The following is a 21382-nucleotide window of genomic DNA, read 5'->3' on the forward strand; positions in this document are numbered from 1 at the left end:
TATTGGTATATGCCAGATAATAAATGAAATGCTTTCCATATATTATGTTAGTGCTCTAACAATTTCCTGCAACATAATAAATACCTTTATTTTGTTAATGAGAAAACTAAGGCTCAAGGAAGTTGAGTAACTTGGCTAGTCAGCTAGTAAGTGGTAGAATGAGGATATAAACTTGATCATTCCTATTTTAGATTTACAATGCAGAACTTACACACTTTTAAATATATTGTGTGTATTAAAAGTTTCTGTCAACTAGTTATGGATCATATTATATTTGTAAATTAAAATTACATTTGAAGGTCTCTCACTGTCAACTTAATATACAGGCTGCCAACATTTAATTGCATTAAATAGTAAAGATACTAAAATGAGAACAATGATGTTTCTATCTATTTTATACATATTCTCTGAACACATACACAGTGAGTATGGGCCCCTCTAGGTAAGAATGCCAAACATAATTTAATAGCTTATTCTCAAAAGAAATCTCTCTTGCTTTTTATGACAAACTAAACAACTGCTTCTAAACAGACTTAATTACCTGGATCCCAACAGTCAAGTATTGTTGTTAAAGCACTACGGAGGAGGTCAGTCCAAGCACTGTGACTCTTTTCTGCTCTGGCCATGGGAGAAGACAATATTCCTTTCAGAGCCTGTAGGGAAGCTGCAACAGTTGAAGGTAACTGGCCTCCAGGTAACTTCACAGCAGTTTCTCTGAGGACCCCAATTGTAAGGTATAATATAGTAGGGAGAATTGAGATGCTTCCTGTAAGATATATTTTTAAAAATACTCTGTGTTTCAGTCTATATATATAGTTCCTAAAATGAAATCATCAATGAATAAGACAATGTCCAAGATTTCTAGCTTTTAAGACATTTTTCAGAAAGGATTACAACTGTTAAGATAATTGAGGTAGCATTAAGATTTTTAAGATTGCATCAAGTTTTGATTATAATTGAAAATGTTATTTAAATTATGTCACAGTATTTTTTGTATCTTTTGGTGTCTTATTTGGTAGCTCACAAATGGCGAATTTATTTTTATTTTTTAGTGTGATAATATATGGGCAACACAAAATTCACAATTTTAACAATTTTAGAGTGTACACAATGTTGTACAACCATCACCTATTATCCACTTGAATTTATTTATTTTTTTTCCACTTGAATTTATTTCATAATAAATTCATTTTCTAAGGAATTTGTAGCACTCAGTACAAATTATTAAAAATTTCATGGTCATTAAGGAGTTGAAAAGTCAGTTATGATTAAAATGGAAGAGACTAAAACTAAAATGATAAATTTAATGTTCCCAGAGGCTACTCAGCAAAACTCTTCTAGTGTATTTTTATCCCAAATCTTCTGCTAGTCACTTTTTCTGCCATTTTGGTGCAAGGCAGTATGTGAGAATAAGGAATACAAGTTTTAATTCAAATCAAAGCTGAAAATGATGTTAAAAGTAAGATGGCACATATGCTGGTCAAGACATGTTTAAGCAAAAATATGCTTATCAATTAAGAAATCTATTAAGAAAAAAAAAGAAATCTATTAAGTACTGAGTGCCTATTACATACTAAATTTCCTAAGGGATACAGTATTTCATTGGAAACAAGACACGTTTGCATACATGTTTATCTTTTTGATATGTAACAACAAATTACAGATAATGCCTCTATATGATGCATTAAACCTATCTACATGTAGAAGCAACATTATACATACACATATATGCATACACACATGAAAAAACAAAACTTTATGACCTAGAGTTTTTAGGAAAGAATTTACAGATGACATAGGCCTCGAGATGAACTTCAAAGGAAGGCAAAATTTTAAAAGGGGAGAAGGGATGGGCCACTTCAGATCAAGTAACACCATGGACAATAGGGATAAGCATGAAGGCTTGTAGGTTAGACTCACACAAAAGGAATAAGGAAGAGCTAGTGACTAGCAAAGCCCTATGGAGCCTTAAATGCTCTTAGAAGTATGGCCTTGATTCCAAACTGAGGACAATCTTGTCATTACCAAGATAGGGAAAGTCCATTGGGTATTTTTTTTCCCCATTGGGTATTTTATACCAAAAAATGCCCAAGAGCTAAATCAGTGCCACTGACAGGTTAAAAAAACTGTCAACCAAAAAAGAGCATTATCCGTTGATAGTGCATGCTCTCTGCCTTCACCCTTTTAGTAAAACAAATTACTAGAATGCAGTGTTAATCTTAGAGGATTAAAAACATTACCCACCAAACCTTTGAGTCAGCATTAATTTAATGAGAAAGGGACTGGCAACCATTGTCTGCTTTATTTATTAAAACCATTTCTCTTTCTCCAGGGCAAGAAAATCAATCAAATACCACAGCATACCTTCAGGAGAGCACACGGCAGGAAGTTCAGAGAGGATAACTAACGCAGCTGACACCAATCTACTTCCATCCTCAGACAGCACCTGTGGCTTTGTAGCTTTTACTCCTGGGCTGCCTGTCAATTTAGGATTTAGTTCTGGAAGCTGTCTAACTAAAATGCATACACACAATTCCAGTGTTGCAAAAACCAAAGATTTCCCAGGCACAAGTCCTCCTGTGTCCTTTCCCTCTCCAAACTCTGGCAGGGTTTCCTTTTCGGCAGCCCCATCATCAACTAAAAGACAGAAAGAACAGTGTTGAATAAACACTTGTGTTTGCTCTGCTTTTGGTAGATGGTAATTTAGTCCATTTCTGTTGTAGATAAAATATTTAAATGGCTGAAGTCTTGGGTGTTAAAGACTGAAAGATAAAGTTATGGAGGTAAATGGAGTTGTCTTTATAATGATTTTTTTTTTCCAGTGGATCAAAAGAAATCCTTGGTAAACCTCTCAGCCTTAATATGTTGTCTGGTTAACACCTTGCCATTACGACTGTGAACCTAATAGGTCCAGCTCCAGGGCCTACCTTGTAATTTTAAATAGTGATAATGGCAAGCAGAAAGATAAGAACTGAGGTCCCTGATTTTTTTTTTTTTTTTTAAATAAACTGCCACACTAGCTCAGGACCCACCTGCCTCTGGGGCTTTTTTTAGATCACAGTCCTTGTGTTTTAAAATACACTATTAGATTGAGTTTTCTGTTATATGTAGTCAAATGTAATATTAAAAAAACTCATCAGTACCAAATTAGACTTACAAACAAGCAATTTAATCACTTTGCAAAACATAAGTCATTAAATGACTGTCACTAGTTATGGGGTACTTGGCTGGCTCCATCAGTGGAGAATAAAATTCTTGATCTCTGGTTTTAAGTTCAAGCCCCAAAACTGGGTATAGAGATTACTTAAATAAAAAAAACTTTAAAAAAACTGTCAGTAGTTCTTACATGTCAGTATCAGTAGTTCTTAGTAAACATTCATAGCTAAATTAAGTACTCAACCAGTATAAGGGATTTTTTTCCCTCCCCTTCTAGGATTTTGTTAGAATTCTCATTTTTCCAAGGAATAGTTTCACTACTGATAAAATAAATCCAGGCTAACATGTAGAGGTGGATGAAAGGACTTAAAGCCATACCTAGAGACGTTTCATTTGTGCTACACACAAAACATTATCAGAACAACGTAGACATATATGAATAACTTTTAAAAATGCTAATTAATTTGATTATAATAATATGATTAATTTTGCATTATGGGTTAACATTAATTTTGCATTATGGGTTAACATTCACCTTCTGCACTTCGTCTTTTTTCCTTGACATGTTCTTGAGCTGCACAGATAATCTGTCTTACCACTTCAAGTGAAGCCAATTGAATAGAGGGTGATTCTCGGGTCAAAATTACTCGATGTAGTACATTCAACAACTCGATGCCCAAATCCTATCATAGAAAACATTTAGGGGAAACTGTATTGGAAATCACATACCTTCTTTTTTAAAATATTAATATTAAATGCCATGAAAAAATTCAAAATGGGAATATAACAAATTGCTCACAAAACATAAAGGTGTAGGTACAACAAAGTTAGGTAACACTTTTTCCACTTCAAATTGACCCCAGACTGGTTTTTGTCCAATCTTGCAGAAGATGGCACTATGATAAAAGACCATTTTCCTAAAATGGGAAAATGGAAAGGGAAACTTCCAAAGCAAGATGAGAAATCTGGCTAAAGGAATGTGGTAAGCACTGCCATCTAGATTTCCAGATCTGTATTGAGGTTTCTAGCAATAACAAAAAATGACAGAGAGGGATGACATTAAAAGTGGTAAGTTAATAAGCATAGAATGGATATCTCTCTAAAGAAAACAACAACAACAACAACAACAACAACAACACTGGGACACCTGAGTGGCTCAGTTAAGTGTGTCTGCCTTCAGTTCAGGTCATGATCCTGGGATGGAGCCCCATGTTAGGCTCCCTGTTCAACAGGGAGTCTGCTTCTCCCTCTCCCTCTACTCCTCACCCCACTCATGCACACTTTGTCACTCTCTCTCAAATAAATAAACTCTTTAAAAAGAAGAATAAAAAGTTTAGAATTTATTCTAAAGTAAATTCAAGTCAGGGAGGATGCTGTTTAGTAATTTAAACCTAATAAAAACTAGTGTTAATAGGTTAAATTACAGTCTACATAGACAGAAAATCATAGTTGCTCTTAGGAAATAAGTTAAAGAAAGTGCCATACTTTCATAGTGATCCTATTATCATGGTCACAACTGGGTCAGATATTAGTGTCTGATTCCACCTATAGACTAGCCAGTAGTTTCTTTAAAAACCAGGAAGCAGGGGACCCCTGGGTGGCGCAGAGGTTTGGCGCCTGCCTTTGGCCCAGGGCGCGATCCTGGAGACCCGGGATCGAATCCCACATCGGGCTCCCGGTGCATGGAGCCTGCTTCTCCCTCTGCCTGTGTCTCTGCCTGTCTCTCTCTCTCTCTCTATCATAAATAAAAAAAAAAAAAAAAAAAAAAAATTAAAAACCAGGAAGCAGAACTCAGCCAACAGGGATGCTCTGTAATAGACATAATAACTATGTGAACCAAGTAGATTCTCTCTTGAGAAAATGGAATATAAGATACAGATTATAGTATACAAAGAACAGAATACACTGAAGCCGCAAAATACAAAGAAGGAAGGCTATATGTAACTAGTGGCTACTATACCAGCCACTGCATTACAGCCCCTTCCTCTCATTGCTGAAAGTTCAACTACAGAATGGCTGTACTGAGTGGTCAGAGGCATGCCTGCTCCTAGATCAGTATAGTTGCTGACACCACTCTAGCCCTGAGAGATCTAGTCTTGCAGCAGTTTAGTTTTCTTTTTTTACTTCTCTGTGTTCGTGTTCTGTTTGCTGTAGTAACCTGAACATGTTTTTATTCCTGTTCCTTGAAAACTACATAAGCCTAATAACAAAAACCAAGAAATCACCTGATCACTGCCAATTTTAGATCTGGGCCAAGGAACATCTAGAAGGGCCTGTAAGGCATGTAAACAAGCAGTAATGCTTTCCATGGTTGCATCTGAGCGTAAGGAACACAGAAACTCCACACTTATTCCTGTAGAAAACAGAAAAAGAGAAGCTTCTTTGAGATTAATTTATCAAGTTAAGGAATTCATTTTATATTTAGATATGATAGACAATTAAGCTTAGCACAAAGGTAAAATAAAACACAATGAATTTAAGACTAAACAATTAAGACTAAACACCCTGGGTGGCTCAGCGGTTGAGTGCCTGCCTTTGGCCCAGGGTGGATCCTGGAGTCCCAGGATAAAGACCCACATCGGGCTCCCTACATGGAGCCTGCTTCACCCTCTGCCTGTGTCTCTGCCTCTCTCTCTGTGTGTGTGTGTCTTTCATTAATAAATAAAGATCTTTTTAAAAAAAGATTAAGCAATAAAGCAAGTTTTTTAGTTGTTTTTATCAACTTGTACATGAAGAGTAATCTCAATCAGGCTTGTGCACTACAGTGTACTGCTATGAAATAGTTCAAAGATGCAAAAATTATAATAAAATTACACTAGAGAGCTTAATGTGTAGAGTTTTTTTATTAAAAAGAAAAATTGGGGGATCCCTGGGTGGCACAGCGGTTTGGCGCCTGCCTTTGGCCCAGGGCATGATCCTGGAGACCCGGGATCGAGTCCCACATCAGGCTCCCGGTGCATGGAGCCTGCTTCTCCCTCTACCTGTGTCTCTGCCTCTCTCTCTCTCTCTCTGTGACTATCATGAAAGAAAGAAAAGAAAGAAAGAAAAGAAAAAGAAAAAGAAAAAGAAAAAGAAAGAAAGAAAAGAAAAAGAAAAGAAAAGAAAAGAAAAGAAAAGAAAAGAAAAGAAAAAAATTGGGGGTGTCGGCCCTGGTGGCCCAGCGGTTTAGCGCTGCCTTCAGTGCGGGGTATGATCCTGGAGACCTGGGATCGAGTCCCACATCAGGCTCACAGGATGGAGCCTGCTTCTCCCTCTGCCTGTCTCTGCCTGTGTCTGTCATGAATAAATAAAAAAAAATTTTTTTTTAAAGATATTTATTCATGAGAGACACAGAGGGAGAAGCAGAGACACAGGTAGAGAAAAAGCAGGCTCCCCGTGGGCAGCCTGATAAGGGACTCGATCCCAGGACCTCCAGGATCATGACTGAGCCAAAGGCAGACGTTCAACTACTGAGCTGTCCAGGAGTCCCTAAAAGAAATGTTTTGTTGTTGTTGTTGTTTTGTTTTTTGGTAACCTGAATCTTTGACGTTTTATGTATATTGAAATTCAATTTCCCAACCTATAGTATAACACCCTGTACTTATCCTGACAGGTGCCCCCCTCAGTGCCCATCACCCAGTCACCCCATGCCCCTGCCCACCTCCCTTTCCCCAACCCTTTGTTCGTTTCCCAGAGTTAGGATTCTCATGGTTTGTCTCCCTCTCTAATTTTTCCCATTCATTTTCCCTCCTTCCCCTGATAATCCTTTCACTATATTATAATCTCCATATAAGTGAAACCATATAATGTTTGTCCTTCTCTGACTGACTTATTTCACTCAGCATAATCCTCTCCAGTTCCATCCACATTGAAGAAAATGGTGGGTATTTGTCCTTCTAATGGCTGAGTAATATTCCATTATATATATGGACTGCATCTTTTTTTTTTTTAAGATTTTATTTATTTATTCATGATAGACATAGAGAGTGAGAGGCAGAGACACAGGCAGAGGGAGAAGCAGGCGCCATGCCGGGAGCCTGACGTGGGACTCGACTGCAGGATTCCAGAATCGCGCCCTGGGCCAACGGCGGGCGCCAAACCGCTGAGCCACCCACGGATCCCCTGGACCGCATCTTCTTTATCCATCATTCATCTTTCGATGGATACCGAGGCTCCTTCCACAGTTTGGCTATTGTGGGTATTGCTGTAATAAACATTGGGGTGCAGGTGTCCTGGTGTTTCACTGCATCTGTATCTTTGGGGTAAATCCCCAGTAGTGCAATTGCTGGGTGGTAGGTAGCTCTATTTTTAACTCTGAGGAACCTCCACACAGTTTTCCAGAGTGGTTAAAATAGGCCCCATGCCCAATGTGGGGCTTGAACTAATGACCCTGAGATTAACAGTCACATACTCTATCAATTGAGCCAGGCAGGTGCCCCAACATGTAGAGTTTCATAACTTTGTTCTTACTAAAATTTCTTGAATTTTTTTTAAAAGATTGTATTTATTTATTTGTGAGAGACACGGAAAGAGAGGCACAAACACAGGCAGAGGGAAAAGCAGGCTCCCCATGGGAAGCCCAAAGTGGGACTGGATCCTAGGGTCCCGAGATCACGCTCTAAGCTAAAGGCAGATGCTCAACCATTGAGCCACCCAGGCGTCCCTAAAATTTCTTGAATTTATTGAGTGAATATTATGGATCAAGCACTGCAATCTTTACATACACCATTTCATTTCATTTCATTCTCACAATACCTGAGGAAGCAGGCACTTTTTTTTTTTTTAAGATTTTTATTTTTAAGTAATCTTTATACCCAAGGTGGGGCTTGAACTTAAAACCCTGAGTTGAGATAAAGAGTCACATGCTCCATGGTATTATTAACACTCTTTTTGACAGGGAGATGAGCACATAGAGCTTAAGTTACTTAATTTGTTCAATGTCAATTACAATGGGGTACATCAAGAATTTAAACTGAGGTAGTAAAACTGCATAGCTTATGCTCATAGTAACTGCCATCCTTCACTCTATAAGTTTGTTTTTATTTATTTTTTATTTTTTTAAAGAGTTTATTTATTTATTCATGAGAATACACAGAGAGGAGAGAGAGAGAGGCAGAGACACAGGCAGAGGGAGAAGCAGGCTCCATGCAGGGAGCCCGACATGGGATTCGATCCAGGGTCTCCAGGATCAGGTCCTGGGCTATAGGCGGCGCTCAACCACTGAGCCACCAGGGCCGCCCTATAAGTTTGTTTTTAAAAAGCTCCTGTCTCAAGGCAAATGGAAACAAAATTTTAATATACTCAACGATATAGGAAATGTGGTCATGTCTGGTCTGACAAATAATAACAGAAGTTCTGTGAACCACAAAGTTTATTTAATTTAATCTTTTACCTCTGTAACCCTTATATTTCATTTAATCGATAATTTCTTTATAGGTAGTGATCTAAATGGGTTGTTTTCTAAGAACTAGGTAAAATATGAAAAACATTTCTTTCATTTATTCTAGAAATTCACTCTTAGATATTTGACTTTATTTATTTTTTAATATATTTCACTTTAAAAATGAAATTTTGGGAAAGCCAAAGAATGGGTTAAACTTCATAATCTAAAAATTTCATCTCTTTGACTTTAAATATTTGCTTGCAATTTTGTACCTTGAATATATTTTCTTGAACCTTGCAATCCTTGAAAATGCAGGTAGGAGGCAGGAGGTGGGATGGGGTTTACAGGAGGAGTCAGTATACCAATATACTCAGTATATTTGTATTTTTTAATATAGAGAGAAAGAAATTTAAAAAATTTATAGACACCACACGAACCTTTAAAAATTGTGTGGAAAAAACTAGGATTGTCTTACAATTCCTATAATTCATTCAACATGATGCTAAAGCCAGCTTGTAATGGGATTCCAGACTTAATGAAATCTTCAATTTTGTAAATTACTCAATTATACTCAATTATATCAAGGTTATCACTAACACCTAACAAAGATGAAATAATAACCACCAAGAGCTGATAGGCAGTGAGGCACATTTCAAGAAAAACTCTATACGGTTGGAAGCTTGTTAGCTCTTTTACTGACCTAAAATAAGATGGAATCTATCAGTGCAGACATCTTCAGGGGACTTAACTGTAGCTCCAGATGATGAACCCTGACACATGGAAGTTGGTGTTACAGGTCTTGAAAGATGAGCTGCTTCTTCATCCGGATCAGCAACAACAAAACCTGTGCTGGTAAGCCACAATGCTGTAGCATGCAGGATAAGCGCCCAGGAGTTGTAATAATGTAATTTTGCATTTTCACTAGTCTCTGCTGTGTAGAAAGCACCACCTACAAAAAAGCAGCAGCAGTTTCAGGAGGAAGAAAAGAGATTAGTTCCCACTATGTTTTCTCTCTTCTCTATTACACGATAACAGACCATTCCCATTATCCCAAAGTTCCTTTATGGAATTTACATGTGACGTGTGTTTGAAACAAATGTGCTGATATCCATTTACTTATTTAAAAGATTAACATTAACATTTTGCCTTCCTAAAAAACAAACAACAAAAGAAACACAAACATTTTGCCTTCTTAAATCATTTATTTATTTTAAAAAAACAACAAAACCCTAAAACTTTGTTATACCATTAATTCTATCCCTTCTGTAATCACTTTCCTCAAGTCAGTGAGTCACTGCCACAATAGATGCTTGTATTCATTCATAATAGATGTTTACAATAGATGTTTATATTCATAAATAACATGCGCTATTATTTTAACTTTTTAAAAGGCATCATATGGTAACCTTTTTGAACTTGTGTTTTTCATCGAATTTTTTTTTGAGATTTACTTATGTTGCTTTATGTCTATCATTCACTAGTAGCTGACATACTGTGCCAATGAATCAATTTATTTCCATTTTGATGCTACTGAAAAAGTACAATGAACACTCTTTATCTCTCTGTGTATAATTCCAGTTAAATTTTTAATAGAAGTTGTCAGGTCGACCTGAAATTCATATCCAAGAGGAAAAAAAAGGGAATTTTGGAATAACAGGAAGAGTAAAAGTGGCTACCAAATATCTAATCCAAAAAATGCAGATTAATAACTGACTACAAAATTAGATGCCTATTCCATTCACACACACACAAAATCTAGTTGCACTAAAGCCCAAATTGTAAAGTATAAAATTGTAACACTTCTAGGTCTTTATGATCTTAAAAAAAAACCCACTTATCAGGTATTATAAAAAACCACAAACCATAAATGACTGATTACACTAACTTTAGAAAGATAAAAGAATAAGCTATAGACTTGGAAGGCACATAATCACAAAATAATAATAATACCGAAATTATAGAAGGGATTAACAATTCAGTAAAATCATGACAAATACCAAGTAGAAAATGGACAAAGATTATGACTAGGTGACTGATGGAAGAATAAACTTAGCACATAAACCTATGAAATTATTATTATTTTTTATTTTATTTATTCATGAGAGACACAGAGAGAGAGAGAGAGAGAGAGAGAGAGGCAGAGACACAGGCAGAGGGAGAAGCAGGCTCCATGCAGGGAGCCTGACATGGGACTCGATCCCGGGACTCCAGGATCACGCCCTGGGCCAAAGGCAGGCACGAAACCACTGAGCCACCCAGGCGCCCCCAGCACATAAACCTATGAAAAAAGGTTTTCAATATACAAAATAACAAAATAAAACAACGAAAAACTACTTCATATCCACCTAATGGACAGAAATTATTAAGCGTGACAACATACAATGGTAGAAGATGTAGTGAAACAGAAACATGCTATTGGTGGGCATATAAATGGTTATAACTGCTTTGGAGAGCAATCTGGCAGTATCTTATAAGGTAAGATGTGCATGCCTTATTACCTAGCAGGTCAACTTCAGGGGTACCATCCTGAAGCAATTCTCACATGTTTATTCTATCTATAAATGGAAGTTATTATAGGGAAAATGTTTCAGATAAACATTACCTACTAAAGGATAAATTCTGAAAAAAGTTACTGATTGTCACTCTAAGAATTATGTACATATTTTACAAACTCCTTACCTTCAACAGGAAGTTGGGAGGCAAATTCTGAAGGCAAAGTTAAGAGAGCAAAATCCTGAAGTGCAGCAAGCCAGAGCCTACTCAGTGTGCTCAGGTCTGTGTGGACTAAGTCAAGCAGTCCATCTGTTGAATGTGGCCCATTTCTGACACTCTCTTCTGAACAGGGGATAGTCTTCAAAGGTTGTCTGTGGCTTTTATGTCTTTCTACAGCAATTATGTAGACCTGTGACAGGGTTAATTTGTAAATAGGAAGATCTTGTACCCATAATAAGGTGCTGTAATATTTTCATCTTGCTCAGGAGACAGACCTTACCTTTGAGCATACTAGATTTCAAATGCACTCTGATACCAAGATGGTATACACATGTAACCACACATACAAACAGGAGTAGAGAGATCCACAAATATTCCCTCAATGAGATGCATTATGGATAGCAAATACTTGACAAATATGCTACCGTTCTGCACTTTTATATCCTTGACAGCTCTAACTAAATGATCACAACATTCTTTCCACTAAACCTCGTTGTAGCCCTATAATCCACCTCAACATATGGCTTCAGGGTCCATTTCTGAACTGCGATAAGCTGAAATACAGAAAATATTTTCTATTTCAAAGTCAGTACTAAATTACTACAAAAAGTTTACATAAATAGATTGAACATGGATTATTTTTTTTTTTTTTTTTTTTTTTGAACATGGATTATTTATAGGACTACAGAATGTAAGTATTCAACAGAGGAACAGAGGATACAGCATTTACTATCCCTTTAACTCTAAAATTCAAAACACTGAAAAGTAATTTCAATCTGGTAGCAAACTAGATTGAATTTACGTTCAATGTTTATGTTTAATGTTTATGTTCACTGTTTATGTTTATGTTCAATGTTATGTTAATTTATGTTTATGTAGGTTATTTATAATTTCTATTCAACATAATGTGAATATTCAAACATTTTACTACAGATATATTAATGTGCTTGATTACAGATTCTGTGATATTGCCTCAATTTCCTGGAGGGATGTATGAAATATGCATTGTGTTACTTTTCAAAAATTCCTCAAATTCTGACTTCCAAATAATCTGACTCCAAAGACATTAGATAGCAGATTATAGACCTCAATTATACACAAACTTTTGGTCAGTCATTATTTTTACTGAGGAGGAAATGGGATATAATGGGCTTAAGCAGGAGCCCAGAGATTTAAGTTATTATAAAAAACACTATATAAGTAGAGAATTATTTATACAATAGGTTACAAAGATTAGAAATTTTTTTTGCTCTACTAAAAGCAAATGTTTAAAAGCATACAGTGTTGACTATTAGAGTGCATGTAAGTTCCAGCTTACTAAATCTAGGCAGAACTATTTCCTAACCAAGGTTTGTCAAACCTAAATAATGACAAAAATAGACTCCAATTTTGAGGTTTTAATTTGCTTTAATGGAGAAAATGCTTTCTTACATATTGGCTAATTCTCTCAGTCGCAATCTGAGGCTACGTATCTTCACTAAAATGATACATAAGGGCAGCCCGGGTGGCTCAGCAGTTTAGCACCACCTTCAGCCCAGGGCGTGATCCTAGAGACCCAAGATCGAGTCCCACCGCTGGGCTCCCTGGATGGAGCCTGCTTCTCTCTCTCTGCCTGTGTCTCTGCCTCTCTCTCTGTCTCTAATAAATAAATAAAATCTAAAATAAATAAAATAAAATAAAATAAAATAAAAACAGAACTGAAGCTGGCTAGTGTGGGAACTGCTGAAGCTCCAATGGTGGGTATATATGAATGTATTATATTATTCTATCTACTTTCATATAAGCTCAAACATTTTCATAGTAAACTTAAAAATTATGTACCTTTCTTCCTGATTAAAAAAAGTAGACAAACATCTTCCTGCAATATTTCATTAATTTTGGAAAATGACTTATTTTATATTCAAAAGTCACTGTATGAAAGAACACTAAAAAAAAAAATACACTGACATATGTGTGTAGAATTGATACGACATACAAACAAACCCCATTTCCAAAAGTTGATTTCCATTGGTTATTATAGTCTCTCTGGCTCATGGCTACCCCTTCTTAAAGTAGCAGATAATAGACAATGAAGAATGTCTTAGAATGCTTGGCTAAAAAAAATTAATTAACATATAAAGAAATCTCATGTTGAAAGCCTTTTGTTAACCTTAAAAATGGACTTAGTTGTGTTTAAAATAGTTAATTTCAGTTTTTAGCCTATGGTCTTTATTAACAACTTCTAAAATTCCAGTTATAAATGGAGAAGCACTAACCTCTGCCCAGGCTTTCAGCACAGCTAAGATCTCCATGGTAGAAGCGCTTTCATTATATAAGTGACTCAGAGCCTCTTTTCCAGCCTGTATTTTTGTTAATGATGAAACAAGCAACTGATGAACTCTTCGTAAATCATTAAGGTCACTTACAACTCCACTTGCTATCCAGGCACTGCAAACCTGGTTTTTAAGAAAATCAAAAGTTACATTTAAAAATTATAGATGCCTCCTCTGTGAGTTCAGCAGAGTTCAGCCATATCTTAGGAATCTAGACACTGAAATCATCTTGCTGTAAGGAAACCCAACAGATCCTGCTGATAACGCCAGGCAAAAGCCAGGATTTCAAAAGGGAACAAAGTCTAAGGTTGAAGCAAGGAAACCAGTGCCAATAAGTATATAAATCAAAGAGTTTCAGATGTTATTAATATGGAGAAATGAAGCCATGAAAGGTACCACTTTCATAAATGTTTGGATTTACATTTGAACTAAATCTTCAATCTTGATTATTTCATCTTACTATTTTAATTTTTTTATTTATTTTATTTTTTTAATTTTTTTTTTAAAGTTTATTTATGATAGTCACAGAGAGAGAGAGAGAGAGAGAGAGAGAGAGAGAGAGGCAGAGACATAGGCAGAGGGAGAAGCAGGCTCCATGCACCGGGAGCCCGACGTGGGATTCGATCCCGGGTCTCCAGGATCGTGCCCTGGGCCAAAGGCAGGTGCTAAACCGCTGCGCCACCCAGGGATCCCCTTCATCTTACTACTGTAAAAGCAGTGATGTTGGTTAATTAATATAACTGTTGAAAGATAAATAACTTAATTATCAGAGGCTGTCTGGTTTTCTTGGATGTCACAGTATTTCTCTTTTTCTAGAGAAAATTAATTTTTCATCTTCCATCTATTTATTCAGTTCCTGTCTCATTTCACAAAATATTTTAGTGGCTTAAGGCAAGAGCACAAATAATGAAGTGATAATAGAGACTTGGCACAACATTTATTTATTTATTTGAGAGACAGCAAGAGCACACGCACACTCGCAAGAGAGAGCATGGGCACGTGGAGGAGGGGGAAAGGGAGAGAGTCTTAAGTAGACTCCATGCTGAGTGTGGAAGCCGATGAGGGGCTCAATTCCATGACCCTGAGATTACTACTGGAGCCGAAACCAAGAGTTAGATGCTTAACCAACTGTGCCACCCAGATCCCCTCAGTATGAGATTTAATATAGCTCTTTGAATATTCAAGGTATGAAACATATCCTAAACACAAGTGAATAAAATAAAGTTGAAAGAACGGACTAAAGTTAAGTTTATTCCATTATGTTTATAAATAATTCAATTCAAGCCAGTTCTGCTTTTAATTACTGCAGGTCATTTAGGGCTGGATATTGAGTGTTTGATAATCATTCCTAGAAAAGTAATATTTTTTAAATCCATCACTGGTTAAATAAATTATGACATAGCCAACACTGGATTACCATGCTGTTACACAGAAGGAGGGGGAAATTCTCTAAATTTAAAAAGTAAAGGAAAAGGAGCAGCTGAGAATGAATGGTTTGACAACTGTAATGTAGAACCCTTGCTATCAAATACAAACTGGAGAATTGCATAAGAGAGGGTTTTACTTCTTAAGCTTTGTCTTTTTAACCATTTACCTGACATGCTTTGGCAGTGACATCAGGTGGCGTCTCTGAAGTGAAGGCTGGCCTAAGTGCAGCTCCTACCTGGCAACAAGATATGAAATATCAAGCATCACTAAGTAAAATAATACAAACTCTTTTTAATATTATTTTAAAAATTTAAAATTATTTGTTTATAATAGGTATTCCAGACACCGATTATTTTTGACTGTCCAGTATATCTTCTTTTAGATAAGAACACCTCAATTTTCCTTTGGGGAACCTTTTCTCTCATTCACTCTTCGCCCATATTGTTGCTACAGAGCTGGAGAGCACTGCCTGACTCCAGAGACCCAAGCAGGGGTAATCAAAGGTCTCCTGAAGACGTTTGCTGGGAGTACTGGGACAGAAGCACAGACTCTTTTTAAGACTGGGTGCTAAGAACGGGGATGCCTGGGTGGCTCAGTCCGTTAAGTGTCTGCCTTTGGCCCAGGTCATGATCTCAGGGTCCTGGGATCAAGTCCAGCTTTGGGCTCCCTGCTCAGCAGGGAGTCTGCTTGTCCTTCTCTCTCTGCCCCTCTCCACTGTTTGTGCTCGCTTTCTCAGATATATAAATAAAAATTAAAAAAAAAAAAGATGGTGCTAAGAGAGCCATCTTGATACCACTTGGAGAGAGCAAACTCGAGAATAAAGCCAGTGTAGAGGAAAGCAGAGCCAACTGAGATTCTTGAAAACAATTTTCCTTTTCAGCTTAAGTGAGCTGTAATTATATTTCTATCATGTGCAGTTGTTTTTTTAAAGCAAGTCCTATAGCCAGCTCAAACTCACTATCCTGAGATCAACAGTCCCTTACTGAGCCAGCCAGGCACTCCTCATTTGCAATTTTACCATGGCTAAAAATATGAGAACTGAAATGAGAGTTGAATTGTAACATTTCATTTGAATATGATACTTCTATGTAACTCCAAGCCCTTTCTTTTGCTTTCTTCCAGAGCATACATGGGCATTTCCTGCTGGGAAGATGTGTTGGAAACTGCTAACTGGTGAACTGCTCCTGTCTCTCTTTACTGCTAGCTGACAGAAGCTGCCACTGAATCATAATGAGAGGTAGGAAAGGATGAATGCTACTGGAGGATTACATGTGATGTGTGTGATGGAACATTTGATGATTCTGTTATCTTTCTTGTTCTTCCTACATTGCTCAATGCCCAGTAAAACATCAGTTAAAATGATTATAGAACTAGTAATAGAAGGCTGAATTCTTTTCTAAGCTGAGAGAAAAAAAAAAAAAAAAGGTTACATTTATTTCAGGAATGATTTTAAGGTAAGACATGCATGTAGGCTAAATGGAATATTTAGTAATGAAAAAAAAAAAAAAAGGAATATTTAGTAATGATTTAATGTTATTTTAAGAATATTCAGACATTTTGTAAAGAGTTGAATTAGCAAAGTCCTTTATTCCCCCAAATTACCAAGAAAGTTTTAATTATTAACCTTTAACCTTATAAAAGACCTGTTTTAGGTACCATTTTGCTTTTACTTGAAGATTTCTTCTTCACACATATTTTTCTATGTACTGATTATACTGGTGATATATTAGCAGAGATATATACTCATTTATGTATTAAAAAGTGACATGCCAATTAGTTTCACAGACTTTTTATCCCAAGTGTTTAAAAATAAAATTCTCTAACCGAAAGTGCTTACATTGGCTTGATACTGTTCCAGAATCACATGACCTGGAAACTCTGGTTCTGGAATAGCTGCAAATCGCCGAATAACAACTAATAGTGTTTCAAGGCCAGAAAGTCGGAGCTGGTCACTGTGATCTGTGGCAGCCATAAAGGCCATGCGAATTAAGTCGGCAAGATGTAGCACCAAAAAGTCATCTACAAGATTAAGAAAGTCTTATCAAGAAAAAGCATATGCTGGAACTAAGATTTACATTAAATGATCATTTCTCTTCCTTATAATTTCAGACTTTTTTAGACTTGCTTTTAAATACCTCTGATTTGATTTACTATTTCGTTGTACTGTTTGTTAAATACAGACTTTAAAGCTGGATTTGCTGCACTACTGCAAATAATCACACACAAAAAACTCCCAAGGCAAACAATTATGCAGCTATTCAAAAACCAAAGGCAAAATTAGCATCCTTTAAAAGAGTGCTAACAGTACCTTCAATAAAAACTTTTTTCAGACTTTCTGATAAAAGCACTTTAGAAGTATTTAGGAAACTTTGGGTGCTGATGAGTTAGGCAGTAATTAGATAGTATAACAGTAATTACATCAAGTTGAATCTGAAAGACTTCAATGTTCCTTTTGAAAAAGTTTTATGTGGTTATTTAAATGGATTAGGTTATGTTATTTCTGTATGTCTTAGTGCACCTACAAATGATATGAATATAAAAAATATTTGTAGCTATGAAATTATAAACGAGCATTCCTTTCATTCCTACAATACATTCTTTGGTATAATAATTCTACTGGGGAGAGCCATAGGACAATCACTTAACAATATTCCAATGATAAAATGTTCAGGGGTACAACTACCTTTACTAAAATATACCTGGGACTAATTTTAATAAGAATGTTATAGATCACAACAGAGAGACCAACTCATCTTAGTAAGTGCCAATTACAATTTTAATTGGGAAGAAAGGAATCAATAAGCATCTATTACGTACTAGTTTTATACCTGTCAGTATCTAGAATGGTACTCATCATAAATAAAGAGACTTAAGAACTACTTGTTTGAAAAATCATTAAAACAGAGATATCTAATTCATATTCCCACACTGGCAATAGTAACATCTTGCTATATAATTCTTTTGTCTGGTAAAAAAGAATCATGAAACCAAAATAATCTATAAGCAAAATTACTGTAAGTTAGAATTCAGAAAATAAATTTTGAGTGTTAGCTAATGTATGTACTACTTTCTAAGAACAGGATTATTCTCTATAAACTTGTCACATACAAGTCCATTAAACAAAAGTGAATAACTTAAGAAGCTAAATCACTGAAAATGAGTATAAGCATTAAAATTATGCTAGCTTCAAAGATTATGCAAATATTATAGTCAAATTTCATAATTTCAAAGAATACAAACTACTTTCTAGTTGTATTTTTTAAATTAATATTAAAAACATAAGCAGACAACATTTCTATGTACATACTCTGGTTTTTTCATTTTTATGCCACTTACTTCTTGAATCCCTTTTTTTCATTTCTTGTGCTAAAGCAATGTCAAAATGTGCGCTGTGTGCATTCTCACACTGGTTAATTATCCTACAGACACATTCGGCAGCAAAGACTCTAGTAGCCCAACGAGGATTGGTGAAAGGAAAAGACTTGTCATCATTTCCAGTGGTCAGAACTGAAGCATCATCCCCTTTATCTCCTTCCTCTTCTTGCATTGTATCCACACAAGTCACAGTTGTAAAATCTTTCATCAAGGGATAATATATGTAATTACATCAAATATAAGATATATTTATAAAGTAACACAAATGATTTCAAATTCATACTAGAATTGCTGATCAATCAAACATCTTTAACAATGTAAAATAACCACATAAAATACAAACTAATTACATCTAATAACTACAGACAACAGTGGTATCTAAAAAATGCTGTTGGGATCTCTGGGTGGCGCAGCGGTTTGGCGCCTGCCTTTGGCCCAGGGCGCGATCCTGGAGACCCGGGATCGAGTCCCACATTGGGCTCCTGGTGCATGGAGCCTGCTTCTCCCTCTGCCTGTGTCTCTGCCTCTCTCTCTCTCTCTCTCTATCATAAAAATAAAAAAATAAAAAAAAAAATGCTGTTAAGAAATGTTCTAGGTCAAAGTGATAAAGTTGTTGATTATACTCAAAGCGAAAAACAAAACATGGTAATACAGATATGATGCTAAATACTAGGATAATTATTAGTCCCCTATATAGATAGTTACTTAAGGAACCTCAAAATTCTCTGGCATGGAGCACGGTGGTTACACTAAGGAGGTTATTTTAACAGTAGGGCCTTGAACAGATAAAAGGTTCTCGAACCCACTGAAAATGTCCGAAAATATTTTTCTTAGGATAGACTCATTGCTGTCATTTATAGTTTCATAATGTCCAAACGGCCAGAGCCAGTGAGTGAGCATTTTTATTTTTTAGATAGATAGAGCTCACACGCACATACATGTGTGGGTGAGGGGGCAGATAGAGAAGGAGAGAGAGAATCCCAAGCAGGCTCCTTGCTTGGTCAGTAACACAGGGCCCAACACAGGGCTGGATCTCACAACCCTGGGATCATGACCTGAACTGAAATCAAGAATCATGCTCAATAGACTGAGCTGTCCAGGTGCCCTTATTTCCTCTTCATATTACTTATTAACTTAACTAATGCTATAAAAAAGCAACATTTTTTCCCTTAAATCATCTTGTATATGAACATTTTTTGAATGTGTTATGAAAGCGAATATGTCACAAAATTATGGCAAAGTCCTGTCTTAAGACTAAGATAATAAACAATATAGACTGAAATGTGTGTTTTCCTAATAAGAAGGGATATAGCCAAACTACAAAGGATAAAGAACAAATGGCAAAATAAAATTGAACAAGTAAGCGCAAGAAGTATGATGTAGAAGTATAAAAAAACAACAGGTGAGACACCAGAGAAGTAATCAACCTGTCTATCTAGGTACATAATAGATTTTCTTTCAAAGAAGTCCTTGTAAGTCTCAAGTAGTGGTGATAGAAGAGAGTCTTTTAACAGAGGGAAACATATGATGATTCATAACAGAGTTGAAAGAATGAATATAAATCAGTGGAAGAGAATAGGACCAAGGTAGACAGTGGAGAATATTAAAAAAAAATTTTTTTTAAATACCTTGCTTCCTTTCACATAATTCAGATACATATTAAATTATAAGGCTTGGGTAACTAATTTTAAGCGCTAATTTTAATACAGTAGGAAGCTGGATTTTATTATTTTAAAGATTTTATTTATTTGAGAGAGAGAGAGAATATGAGCAGTGGGAGGAACAGAGGGAGAAGGACAAGCAAACGGCACTGAACACAGAGCCTGATGTGGGGCTCGATCTCACAACCCTGGTATCATGCGTCACTGGAATCAAAATCAAGAGTGGCACACTTAACTGACTGAGCCACTCAGTTGCCCCAAAAGCCAGATTTTAAAGTGAGGTAGGGTAAGGTCTGAATACATCTGTTGTGTTTTGGGGCAAATTACCTAGCCTCTCCAAGTCTGTTTTCTCTTGTGTAAAATGGGATAATACTGCCTATTCATTGGATGGTTAAAGGATTAAATCAGACAAAGTATGTATAGTACTTGGAACAGAACTGATCTTTCTCCTTTCTTCCTCTCATTTACTTTCTCTTACTCCAAAGATATAAATTTGAAAGACTATAATACACTTTCTCACTAACAAGTATCTTATACTGACAAAAACATTAGGAAATAACACTATTTTCTAACCCTGTTTAAAATCAATATTACTGAGTGTATAGGAACTTGCTTGCTCAAAATGTAACTTTTGATGATTTTTCTATTAAGTGGATTTGATGCGATCTCTCAAATATTATGTATGAAAACAAATGATGCGGCTACTCTAAGTCATGTCATCACTTTTGCACTTTTAGCTTGTTTTATACAAGGAAGTCATAAAGATAATCAGAAGAATAAAAAAAACCACAGACATAATTGTTAGATGTAAACACTACTGTTTACATCTTTTTTTTTTTTTTAAGATTTTATTTACTTATTCATGAGACACAGAAAGAGAGGCAGAGACACAGGCAGAGGGAGGAGAAGCAGGCTCCATGTGGGCTCAACCACTGAGCCACTTAGGCATCCCTAAACACTAGAATCTTCATTTGAAAAAAGCAAAAGCAATTAAAATCCAAATACTCAGACAAAATTGATGAATTGTCACCAGCAAATAATTTTATATATTATTTTAATTTTCAATTTTATTCCAAACGGTAACCATCAATACTTACCAGCTGATGCAGCAAGTACATCTTTACAAAGCTTTAACCAGAAGGAGAGCTTATCCACTGCCATAGATGTAAGCATATGATTTAGAGTCTCTTTGATATCATGGCATAACTTCTGGTCTGTTTCTTTATCTAGTAAGGTCAATAATGCCCCTTCAAGGCCCACTTCTCTGATGTTAGCATCTGACAAGAAGAAAATCGATGATCTAAGTAATACAGAAAACAAAACTGCCATATGAGAAGCACACATATTCAAAAGCTATTAAAATATTACATGCAAAT

At 36.0% G+C, this 21382-nt stretch overlaps 1 protein-coding gene across 14 annotated transcripts in view; it reads right to left on the reverse strand.

The window, feature by feature from the left end:
* The window catches only part of HEATR5A (HEAT repeat containing 5A), a 112045-nt gene that overhangs the window by 17236 nt on the left and 73427 nt on the right, over positions 1–21382 (reverse strand). For 13 of the 14 annotated variants that reach the window (XR_003135491.3, XM_035719766.2, XM_025444317.3 and 10 more), the window contains 11 exons: positions 21104–21283; positions 18307–18546; positions 16808–16989; positions 15137–15205; positions 13486–13665; positions 11198–11420; positions 9219–9467; positions 5382–5509; positions 3692–3839; positions 2365–2637; positions 542–766 (listed from right to left, as the gene is read on the reverse strand). Coding sequence is in view for 13 of the 14 variants with exons in the window: in XM_035719766.2 (XP_035575659.1) it covers positions 542–766; positions 2365–2637; positions 3692–3839; positions 5382–5509; positions 9219–9467; positions 11198–11420; positions 13486–13665; positions 15137–15205; positions 16808–16989; positions 18307–18546; positions 21104–21283 (2097 nt within the window). In the remaining variant the exon portion in view is untranslated. Of the gene's footprint in view, positions 1–541; positions 767–2364; positions 2638–3691; positions 3840–5381; positions 5510–9218; positions 9468–11197; positions 11421–13485; positions 13666–15136; positions 15206–16807; positions 16990–18306; positions 18547–21103; positions 21284–21382 lie in introns of those variants that run through there. The other variant, XM_049113616.1, reaches the window with a different exon arrangement.

Source organism: Canis lupus, chromosome 8, assembly GCF_003254725.2.
Source record: "Canis lupus dingo isolate Sandy chromosome 8, ASM325472v2, whole genome shotgun sequence".
Taxonomy (NCBI): Eukaryota; Metazoa; Chordata; class Mammalia; order Carnivora; family Canidae; genus Canis; species Canis lupus.